We start from the raw sequence: 11251 nt of genomic DNA, 5'->3' as shown, positions 1-11251 counted from the left end.
AACAAAGCCAGTGGTGCTTGGCTCGGGCTTGGTACTTGGCTCTCTCTTTTTTAACAGGTATCGAGTTTGTTTCCTCTTGAGTTCTCCCAGCTTTAGTTTAATCTGGGCGGTTTAGCCTTCTTTGTATGTCCGCTGAGCCTTTTTAATTTCGAATAAAAAGTAGTACTTGCAAAGAAAAAAAAAACAAAGCCAGTGGTCAGTGCTTGCAAGTGGCTCACACGCGCTTACACACCGCGTAGAGACCTTTTCGTCGACATCATTGTCTCTCGATTTTAACAATTTTATTATTATTAATTTCCCCTCAAAAATTAATACTGATAAAACGTTCCTTTTCAGTGTCCTCTCACTTTCTTTCGACGAAGGAACCTTCATTCACTTTTCGATTTTTGATCGCTGCTTCGAGGAACCAATCAAAACCCTAGAAGACGACGACGAAGAAGACGACGACTCGTTCTCCTCCTCAATCATAACTCAAAACTCAGCTCTCTCGAATCTCCAGATCGCGAAAACCCGAGCTTAACCGAAGCGATGAAACCGGTTCAATCCGCTCCGGTTAAGAGCCGTCCCCGCCGCCGCCCAGACCTCTCCTTACCTCTCCCTCAGCGCGACGTCTCCCTCGCCGTCCCTCTCCCCCTCCCACCGACATCCGGCGGCTCCTCCTCCTCCTCCTCCTCCTCCTCCTCCTCCGCTCCGAAAAACTACTCAGATCTAGAGCGTGGGAACCGGATCGGGAGCGGAGCAGGCGGGACGGTGTACAAAGTGACACACCGTCCGAGCTCCCGCGTGTACGCGCTCAAGGTGATCTACGGAAACCACGAGGAGAACGTCCGCCGCCAGATCTGCAGAGAGATCGAGATCCTCCGAGACGTGAGCCACCAGAACATCGTCAAGTGCCACGAGATGTTCGACCAGAACGGCGAGATCCAGGTCCTGCTCGAGTTCATGGACGGAGGATCTTTAGAGAACCGCCACGTGTCGAACGAGCGTGACTTGGCCCATCTCTCTCACCAGATCTTGAACGGCTTAGCGTATCTCCACGGCCGCCATATAGTCCATAGAGATATCAAGCCCTCGAATCTGCTCATCAACTCGGATAAAATAGTCAAGATTGCTGACTTCGGAGTGAGTAGGATCTTGGCGCAGACCATGGATCCCTGCAACTCCTCTGTCGGGACGATTGCTTACATGAGTCCTGAGAGGATTAATACTGATTTGAACCAGGGGAGGTACGACGGTTACGCTGGGGATATCTGGAGCTTAGGTGTTAGCATTCTTGAGTTTTACCTTGGGAGGTTTCCTTTCAATGTGAGTAGGCAGGGGGACTGGGCGAGCCTCATGTGTGCTATCTGTATGTCGCAGCCGCCGGAAGCTCCGGCGACTGCGTCTCCGGATTTTCGTCATTTTATCTCGTGTTGCTTGCAGAGGGAACCGGGGAGGAGGATGACTGCGACTCAGCTTTTGCAGCATCCGTTCATACGGAGGGCTGTGAGTCAGGGGCTGAACAGGTCTCCTCAGAACCTGCATCAGCTCTTGCCTCCTCCTCCTCGTACTCTGTCTTCGTCTTCTTCTTCTTCCCCAACGACGTAGCGTCGTCATCTGGTTGTTGGTCAGTCTCTTTGTTCTTGAATGTTGTCCAATTTTTGCGTAAGCTTTGCGTAACTTTATCAAGAAGGGCAATGACTTTTGCTTTGTATCCCAAACTGTAGCTTTTGTTGAATTCTCATAAAGGTTATGCCTTTTCTCTGTTGTTTTGCCATTTATGCTTCTGGGTTTGCATCTCTTAAGTCTCGTGAAAAAGGATGGTTTCTATCTATTTACGGTTGATCAGGGTTTAGTTTTGTCTGATAATGTTCCTACACTAAAGCTTGATCAGACGAACTATGTTATTGTCTTGTATGCTACTGAAGGCAAAGAAACTCGTAACTCCCACTCATGTTTTGATTTTATGTTTTCCTCTGTTTTTCCACATCTCTCTCAATGAGGTTCCAAATCTTATTACCTAGTTGTTTTGTTTCAGCAAGTAGTTCAGTAGGAGAGTCATTGGTTGGTTCTAAGAAATCATATGTGCAAAGCTGAACTAGTTTAATACTTGACCATCCCGAATCCTACTAATAACCATGTCTCTGGCTTTTTGTAATCCTCTGCACTCTCTAAGCTGAACTAGTTTAATACTTGTTTTTCTTGCAAAGTGTTGAGGAGTTGATTATGTCTTGTTTGACTGTCTCACTCTCAAGAGGACAATCGTCTATAACTAAAGACTGTATAAACAAAATCGCATGATCCGAGTAGCTTATTTTGTGGACAAGGTCTGGTGGTTTTCTCTAGTACAAGTTACATGAAACCCAAAATAACCACCTTTGTTACAAAGGCTCATTACATGAATCAAAAGAAACATGCATGAGTTCATCTCCTTCGTTGGGGCCAAACAGTCGTATGTATATTCACATTCAAACATGTTTTGCTTTCTTTCTTAGTTCGTCAACCCATATGCTAATTTTCCCTTAAATTTTTCCTCAATTGTTTCCTCGACGGAGCTTTAGGAATGTTATCATTGAAGGACACCTTTGTTTGTTTTCTTGTAAACCACAACCTGTATGATAAACAAATTTTGCATTACTTCACGCGGGGGCGGACGCAGAGAGGACTTAGGTGTGGCACTTGCCCCACACTTAACTTTTGTATTTTCTTCAATAATTAGCTTACAGTTTATCTAAATGCCCTTATTGTATTTATTCTTTATAATGGGTGCCCCATATTCAATAAGTTGTTGGATCCACCCCTATCTTCACTCGAGCTAGTTAACCACCAATCTAGCAAAGGCAAACGGATGGACGCGAGTAGGCCTGGGCATAATATCCGTAACCCGAAATTCGAACCGAATCCGAACCGAAAAACCCGATCCGTATCCGGTCCGAAGTGTAAAAAATATCCGAATGGGTCTTGTAAGGTGATACAAAACATATCCGAACCCGAAGTGTTATTAACCGAACCCGAACGGGTAACTCGAAAAACCCGAAAAATCTGAAAAAATATCTGAAGAAACCGATCCGAGTGTCCAAAATAATATACAATATAATTATATGAAACATGAATATATACTTCAAATATTCAATTTCATATTTATTTTGATATGTTATCTAACAATAAGTATTTAAAATTTAAACAACTACCTTAAATACTTAATTATATATAAATAAATATATATTTCTTATGTTTTATTTTTAAATTTTAGATTTTATTTCGGGTATATCCGAACCGATCCGATATAACCCGAATCCGAATGATATATGATTATGGATTCAATGATGTGATACAAAACCGGCCTGAACCCGATGTGTTATATCCAAACCCGATCCGTACTTGCAAATTTATTAGAATGGGACCTACGAGGTGTTATAAAAAAGAACTGAAATCCAAAAAACCCGATCCGAACGCCAACGGATACCCGAACGCCCAGACCTAGACACGAGTCAGAATGATCTGCGCTCCTTTTCGGTACGAATGCGTAAGAGAGCCAAAGACAAGAGAGTATAAAGAGAGCGAATACCTGGTAATGAATTAAACAGCGAAAGACCGACTGTGCCTCCATACAAAAAAAAAAAAAAATTGATGTTTAATCAGATTGAATATTTAAATCAAAAACAATTTACATTGGCAATAACCAAAAAATCAAAAGATTTCAGCGTCAAGACATAGTTATCATATTATCAGTGTCTTTTTTATTATCATTATTAGTGTCTTTATATACTCCATATCAAAAATGTGGAAATAACTGCATATTCATGTGAGAAAATGAACATTTCCACTGATATAAACGGATAAAAACAACTGAATATACTGTGAACGGAGAATTTTATCATAAGAGCACGTCCGCTGTTAGAAACCATGAATGACATGTTTTATTATTATAATTATTTATTATAATTATTATAAAAAAGTATTAGTATTATAATTATTTATTTATGTTTTATTTTCCTTAAATTAGTTAATCATCTATTTGGATGACATGTTTTTAGTATCTCATAGTTTTTTAAGAACTCATAAATAAGAAATTTTGCTCATTTCTCTTTTAATTTCATTTTTCTAAATACTAAAAATTCCTCATGATACTGCTATTGAAGATGCTTAAAACAGCTAAAATTTAAAAAATCCGTATCCACTAAGTTTTTTTTTATATTTTATTATCACATTAGTCATATACCCAGAGAATGTTAAGTATGTGATTTTTTTGCCCTAAAAATGTTAATTTCTATGACAGTAAATAATGAGCAATTATCTTAAATACCATTTTTAAGTTTTGATCACAAAAATAGATCATAAAAAGTAAAATAATCAAAATATTTCATTTAATAGGTAAAAGGATCCTAATACTCTAGATATATAAAAAAATTAAAAAATTAAAAAAATAAAAAAAAATAATTTTTTTTATAGTTTTAGATTATATGTTTTTAAATTCAAACTTTTTTTATAAATTTTCTTTTTAATTCCTTTTTGAATTTTTTTTTTTAAATTTTCTTTTTGTAATTCGAAAATACTTTTTGAAACTATTTTTAAAATTTTTATTTTCAAACTTTTAATATTTATTTTTTATTTTATAAAATTTTAAATCTCAATCTTAACATTTTAGTCAGTTTGATCTTTAGAGTCTATATTAATGAAATAAACTTTTTTAGTGTTATAGTATTTCCCGTAAATAATTTTTAAAACTACAAACTCCTTCCATATAAAGCATAAAACCAAAATATCCACACGTGATAACATGTGTTGAGAGAGCGAGAGAGAGAGAGAGAGAAGAAACAGTGGTGTAGTGATTTTATTTGTTTTGTCGATATCAGGGAATCATCTGATACTCTCTCCTTTGATCGATTCGCTGCATCTGTAATTCCTCACGGTCCTGATCTGGCTATTTCCTGATCGTCGGATCACCCATTTAGCTTGACACATACATAACCCAATCAAGGAGTGTGTGTGTGTGTGTGTGTGGATCACAGAGAGAGAGGGAATGAACGGTGAGGTCGTCGCGGCTTCAGCAGAGCCATCTCCGCCTCTGGAATGGAGATTCTCCCAGGTCTTCGGTGAACGAAGCGCCGGTGAAGAAGTTCACGAAGGTAACAAAAACTCAGCTATCGATTTTGGATCGTTGAAATTAGGGTTTTGAATTTGGATACGGGTCTATCGAATTAATCACGTTTTCATTGATGGGTCATTCGAAAGTTTTGATTTTTTTTGTATCTTAATGGTTATAGGATGCTTGTGAGTTGTGGCTAGATTCCACTGTGTTGTTTCATTGTGAGTGGGAATGTTGTTGTTCTGTTATGCTTTGTGGCTAGATTCGATTTTGTTGCTTCGTTATGAGTGTTGAGGAATGTTATTCTGAATTGTAGTTGAAATATGCTCAGAACTGTAGCTGGTGTTTTCCTCTGCAGTTGATGTGATTTCAGCTATCCAGTTTGATAACTCCGGCGACCACCTCGCTACTGGGGACCGTGGAGGAAGGGTTGTTCTTTTCGAGAGAACCGATGCCAAGAATGTAATGTCTCTGCTTCTTGCCACTTGTAAGCGATTTTTTTTCTGAAAGAAGATGGGAAAAACTTGACGTTTTTGTTGCATGCTATCGATTACAGAGCAGTGGAGGAGCTAGAAGGGATCTTGAAGAAGCAGACTATCCACTAAGGCACCCCGAGTTTCGTTATAAAACAGAGTTTCAGAGTCATGACCCTGAGGTATTATGATCTTCTTACTCTGTTTTCATACTTATGTGTGAATGTGTATGTTCGTGTTTTGATGCTTGATCTCTCTCCACCAGTTTGATTATCTCAAGAGTTTGGAGATAGAGGAGAAAATAAACAAAATCAGATGGTGTCAAACAGCGAATGGCGCTCTTTTTCTCCTATCCACAAACGATAAAACCATCAAGTTTTGGAAGGTGAGCACATCTTTTATTTATTTGCTGGCCTCTGAATGACATAATGTTTGTTTCTGGAAATGTAGGGTTTAGAACGATAAAGTTGATACTTTAATAGCCAATCTTGAGAATGTTGGAATATGAACGCTCTGGCCTGTTTGTTGGGTTTGCTTACTATATATAGATGGTAGTTCTAAATCCTTAATGTTGTAAAGAGTTTCTGTTTGAATTGTTTTCTGTCAGTAACCTGTTGAGATGAGTATGTAGAGTTGACTCTATCCTCTTCTTGCTTATTTGAGTTTAACAGGTTCAAGACAAGAAGATCAAAAAGATTTGTGATGTAAATTCAGATCCTTCAAGAACGGTTGTGAACGGAGAAGTACCTGAAGCGAACAGCTCATCGCTGCGGTTGCCAGTGGTAGTTTTACTCTCAACAATTTGTTTTGCACATTTAACAGTCTAGTATGAGCACGAACTGCATCTGATTCAATTCGCTCGAATTTACAGTTCATTGGTGTTCGACTTGTGCTTTTTAGTACTAATCTCCCCTGCATTTCCCCGTTCCATGACCTTTGATTAGGAATTTGATTCTTAAGTCATGCAAAATCACTTAATATTGCTCATGTGTAGACTAATAGTTCATTTGGCATATACAGGTAACAAGTCATGAGTCGAGCCCTGTGGCTAGATGTCGAAGAGTATATTCTCATGCTCATGATTATCATATCAATTCAATCTCAAATAATAGGTATGTTATTCATATTCATCCCTTTAGAATTCTACTTGCTTCCTTCGTACTATCAACTGCCTTCTTACTCTAATGTTTTGGTCCTAATAATTTTTCTATTAAAATCAGTGACGGAGAAACATTTATTTCTGCTGATGATTTGCGAATAAATCTTTGGAATCTGGAGATTACCAATCAAAGTTTCAATATTGTTGATGTCAAGCCTGAGAAAATGGAAGATCTATCTGGTAAGCCCTGGTTTACTGTTCCAGTATGTTCCTTGAATGCTACATCTTGTGTAAACTGCTACCACATTCGTTCTTGCAGAGGTTATCACATCAGCAGAGTTTCATCCTACGCATTGCAACATGTTAGCTTATAGCAGTTCTAAAGGCTCAATACGCTTGATTGATTTGCGCCAATCAGCTTTATGTGATTCACATTCCAAATTGTAAGTTTTGACGACTGGCAAATTCTGAAGAGTTGTCTAGCAGCAAAAGGCTTAACATTGTTTTTGTTTCTGTAAGGTTTGAGGAACCAGAAGCAGCTGGTTCTAAATCGTTCTTCACTGAGATTATTGCTTCAGTGTCAGACATCAAATTTGCAAAAGAAGGAAGATACTTACTTAGCCGTGACTACATGACACTTAAGGTCCATACCTTTACATTGTTTCCATTGGCATTAGATATGAGAACGCCATTAAAGCTATCGATGGCTGGTTTCAAATTCTAAGGTTTATGTTTTTTTTTTTTTTGCATATCAGTTATGGGACATCAACATGGATTCAGGTCCGGTATCAACTTTCCAGGTTCATGAACATCTGAAACCGAAGGTAAGTTTCCTGTACTTTTGAGAGAGATGCAGTTAATGAGTTGATACATGGCTGATTGGTACTCCTCTTTTCCTTTGGCCATCTTCAGCTCTGTGATTTATATGAAAATGATTCCATATTTGACAAGTTCGAGTGTTGTATAAGTGGCAATGGATTGCGAGCAGCTACTGGTTCTTACAGGTATGACATGTAAAGCATAATATATTTTCTGTTCTTGAGATTTTCAAAAGACTGATTCCTTCTCTATCCAGCAATTTGTTCCGTGTGTTTGGTGTTTCCCCGGGAAGCACCGAGACTGCAAGCTTAGAAGCAAGCAGAAATCCAACGAGGTAAACTTGAGTAAAGCTATGAAGAGCTAATGTGCTCGATCTTCTCTTTTTACTCAATCCTGATGAAATGGAATTGTTTGATGTTGTTTTATCATAGGAGACATGTCCCAGTTCCCTCGAGTCCATTCAAAGCACTAAGCCGTGTTGTAAGTAGAGGTTAGTGGCTCTCTTTCTCTCCTTTCTCATTTAAGAAACTGACATCAAATGAGTAATGGTGAAAGCAGGATCAGAGAGTGCTGGAGTCGATGGGAATAGTGATGCACTTGATTACACAACAAAGTTGCTGCATCTTGCTTGGCATCCAAGCGAGAACTCAATTGCCTGCGCTGCTGGAAATAGCTTGTACATGTACTATGCTTAACACCCACACTCGGCAAAGAAAAAAAGTAGATAAAAAGGAGCAGTTTCTCTGCTCTAGACTCTGTTTTTCTAGGTTCTTTATGGTGCTTCGTAGGGAGTGCTATATGCATCATCATTATTATTATCATCGGTCACATAAGCTTTGTAATCATCATGTTGGACTTTTGGGTAAATGGCAGGCAATCAGTGAAAACCAATCTTGGAAGTGTACAAATTCACTTGTGCACCTTGGAAACTACTTTATAGGCAAAGAAAAATGTAAAAATCCGATTTTAAAAAATCGTGATTTTAGTTAAGCTAATCGTATATGACTTTTGGGTTGGAGATATATATTAGTTTGTTTACAATCTTTTTCTGGTCTTGGTGTAATCATTGTTTTATTGATTCTTTTGTTAGACTTGTTTCTCCTTTGTTAACTTATTGAAAATGAAATACATTTCATTTAACTAATGTTTAGTAAAACCCTCCAAAGTAGCACTGTTCAATTTCATTTACTAACGTTATTTTCTTATTTATTATTTTGGCTTATAAAAATTTTGAATATATAAATGAATTATTTCAGTTTTCTTCCTAAACAAATACTCCATCTGTTTTATGAAAAATGCCATTTTAACATTTTTTACACACTAAATGATTAAAATGCATGTTTTATTAATTAAATTTATTTAACTGATTATATTTGAGATAAATAAAATTATTTATAAGATTAAAATATTTTGTAACTAATATTAAGTTTAAAGTCAATATAAATTGCATCGAAATTTTAAAATTATTGTTTTGTAATCACTAAACAAATAAAGTAATTAATTTCAAAATAACCCATGTGTGGGACAAAAAAAAACATTAAGAACGGGGAGAAGATCAAATGGATTTTGAAATGGACATGCATTCGCTAAAGTCAACAGGAATCAGATTCTCATTCTGTTGTCCAGAGCTAGAAATCGTAGCCGTATAAGTGACGTCAGTAACGGTCAGCGATAACGGCAGCCTAACGTGGGGATATAAATGGTCAAAAGACTCAAAACTGGTTTCAGACACTTGTGCGGCTCTGGTTCAGTGTATCACGATTAGAAAGTGACGGTGGTGAATGGGTGATTCGATGTTCCAAGATAGGGTTTCAAGTCTAATGATTCTTTTACCCCCCCTTTCAAAGTAAAAGAGAACTTTGCTTGTCAAGCACGCTATCTGTGTTTTTCCCTTGTCTGTTAGTGGGACAAGACTCAAGTGCATCACATCGTCTGTGTTTGTGTGTGTTGTTATTTTTTACTCCTAATTAATAAAAATAAATATGGTATAACAAATTTTTGAAGAGAATATGATAATCCTCTACAAGATGGTGACATAAAAACTATACGATATTCACATTTAGCGAAGTAAACAAGTCAATAGCAAAGTCCAACGCGTGAATTTTTGTCAATGAAAGGGACTGGATGAAATGAAAATTCGAAGAAACTTCGCTTTGTTCCTACTTCCTAACCAGTTTGTTTGTTTTTTCGCCAAAAGAAAACAAATAAAATAGTCATGTTTACCCCCATAAACCAAAACCGTTAAACTCAGCTAAAACTTTGTGCGCAAAAAAACTTTATCACAATACATTTCTTAACATTTAAATTTAATATATAAAAAGTCATGTATCACTACTGAAAATTATGCATTTTTGTTACAAATTGATGACAATTCTCAGAAACAGTGTTCGAATTTATGCCACTGCAATTTTAAAGGTAAAATTTTGTATTTTCTAATTTACTGATAATATCAATTTTAAAGGTTAAAAAATGCAAAATTATTGGCAAATTTATAGAAAAAGAGACAAAATAAAGACAACAAAACATTACATCAATATAAACACTACAAGAAAACATATTTTTTACGAAGACAGAATTCGTTGTAAATTCGTCGTAAACGGGGTGTTACGACGAATTAACTTCGAAATACGTTTCGTTGTAAAACGTCCGTCGTAACGGAGATTTCGTCGTAAACGACTTGTTATGTTTACGACAAAATAAATTCCTCGTAAAGCGCAGGGCAAGGTTTCGTCGTAAACGAGACGTAACTTTTCGTGGTAAACTCCACGTAACTCTTTCGATGTAAAGCACACGTAAATACTTTCGTTGTAAATCATTCGTAAACATTTCGATGTAAAACCCTCGTAAATCTTTCGATGTTAGTCTCTCGTAAACATTCGATGTAAACTCCATGTAATGTTTACGAGGATTTTACATCGATTCTTATTATATTATTATTAATTAGTATATAATACATTTAAATGTATATTTAATATTTGGAATTTAAAATAATTTAACTTTTAAAACGAAATATGAAAATGAAAAACATATTTAAAAAAAAACATTTAAAAGTCATACAATAATATTTAAATTCATAATACAAATAGAAATATAAAAAAACTTACATATTCTCGAAGTAGTCGGTGGGGTTGCTCGGCTGTTGAAGGGTTGGATCGGACTCTTGGGGATCTCGTACTGGCAACCCAAGAGCGGCTCGTCTCTCACTCAACATTCTCTGTATAACCGGGTTTCCCACGACCATCACGTCTAGCAAATCCTCAAGAGAGTCCAAACGAACATGCTGTCTATCCATTCGAACTTTCATCTGAACAGTCTCTTCATCCCGTCTCGAAGTGTATGACGAAGTTGCCCTTGCAACTTCGTTAACAGAGCCTATCCCGACTATCCGTCCCTTCTTTTTACGAGCCACCTATAAAATCAAAACATATATTAATATAGTTAATTATGTTAAAATATTAAAAATAATGTAAACAAAAATTTTAAGTTGTACCTCTTCGAAGATTCTGTCGGCCTCTTCGGTGGACAATGTGACGGGTAATCCATCGGGAGACTCATGGGTTAGTTGCGTCTCCCGTTCTTCAATCCGAGCACCCACTGCTTGGAAGAGTTTCTTAGATGCAAGATCCACAAAAACTCCATCGGATGTGGCGTGAGTCATCTTGAATAGGTCAGACAGAGAAGGTAAAACTCCCGTCTTCTCGAACTACAAAAAAAAATTAAATTAAATATTATAAATTATATTAATTGAATATTTTAAAATATATATTTAAAACAAAACTTACAACTTCTAGA

The 11251-nt window shown here is 36.8% G+C and overlaps 2 protein-coding genes across 3 annotated transcripts; both read left to right on the top strand.

Annotated features, from left to right (window-relative positions):
* The first annotated feature begins 323 nt into the window (after positions 1–323).
* LOC106336245 (mitogen-activated protein kinase kinase 4) lies at positions 324–1927 on the top strand. The gene has a single exon (XM_013775016.1). The coding sequence runs from the start codon at positions 529–531 to the stop codon at positions 1585–1587; it is 1059 nt and encodes a 352-aa protein (XP_013630470.1). The 5' UTR covers positions 324–528; the 3' UTR covers positions 1588–1927.
* Positions 1928–4751: 2824 nt separating this feature from the next.
* LOC106328666 (serine/threonine protein phosphatase 2A 55 kDa regulatory subunit B alpha isoform) lies at positions 4752–8617 on the top strand. Of its 2 annotated transcripts, none has more exons than XM_013767153.1 (14): positions 4752–5108; positions 5427–5530; positions 5625–5723; positions 5807–5926; positions 6213–6323; positions 6562–6653; positions 6762–6880; positions 6960–7083; positions 7160–7283; positions 7396–7464; positions 7553–7644; positions 7716–7793; positions 7891–7949; positions 8018–8617. In XM_013767153.1, the coding sequence occupies exons 1-14, from the start codon at positions 5003–5005 to the stop codon at positions 8152–8154; spliced, it is 1434 nt and encodes a 477-aa protein (XP_013622607.1). In that variant the 5' UTR covers positions 4752–5002; the 3' UTR covers positions 8155–8617. The 2 variants fall into 2 exon arrangements, with proteins under 2 accessions (XP_013622607.1, XP_013622606.1); XM_013767152.1 differs by having other exon boundaries at positions 4760–5108; positions 6213–6326.
* The last annotated feature ends 2634 nt before the right edge of the window (positions 8618–11251 follow it).

This window comes from Brassica oleracea, chromosome C3 (genome assembly GCF_000695525.1).
Source record: "Brassica oleracea var. oleracea cultivar TO1000 chromosome C3, BOL, whole genome shotgun sequence".
NCBI classification, from domain to species: Eukaryota; Viridiplantae; Streptophyta; class Magnoliopsida; order Brassicales; family Brassicaceae; genus Brassica; species Brassica oleracea.
This window is presented reverse-complemented; position numbering and strand designations above follow the sequence as displayed.

Bases quoted from the DNA above. Each gene is read 5' to 3' on its own strand.
- LOC106336245 (XM_013775016.1), top strand. From the start codon at position 529: ATGAAACCGGTTCAATCCGCTCCGGTTAAGAGCCGTCCCCGCCGCCGC.
- LOC106328666 (XM_013767152.1), top strand. From the start codon at position 5,003: ATGAACGGTGAGGTCGTCGCGGCTTCAGCAGAGCCATCTCCGCCTCTG. The intron at 5,531-5,624 runs GTAATGTCTCTG...TATCGATTACAG, and splicing joins AGAGAACCGATGCCAAGAAT to AGCAGTGGAGGAGCTAGAAG. The intron at 6,654-6,761 runs GTATGTTATTCA...TATTAAAATCAG, and splicing joins AATTCAATCTCAAATAATAG to TGACGGAGAAACATTTATTT.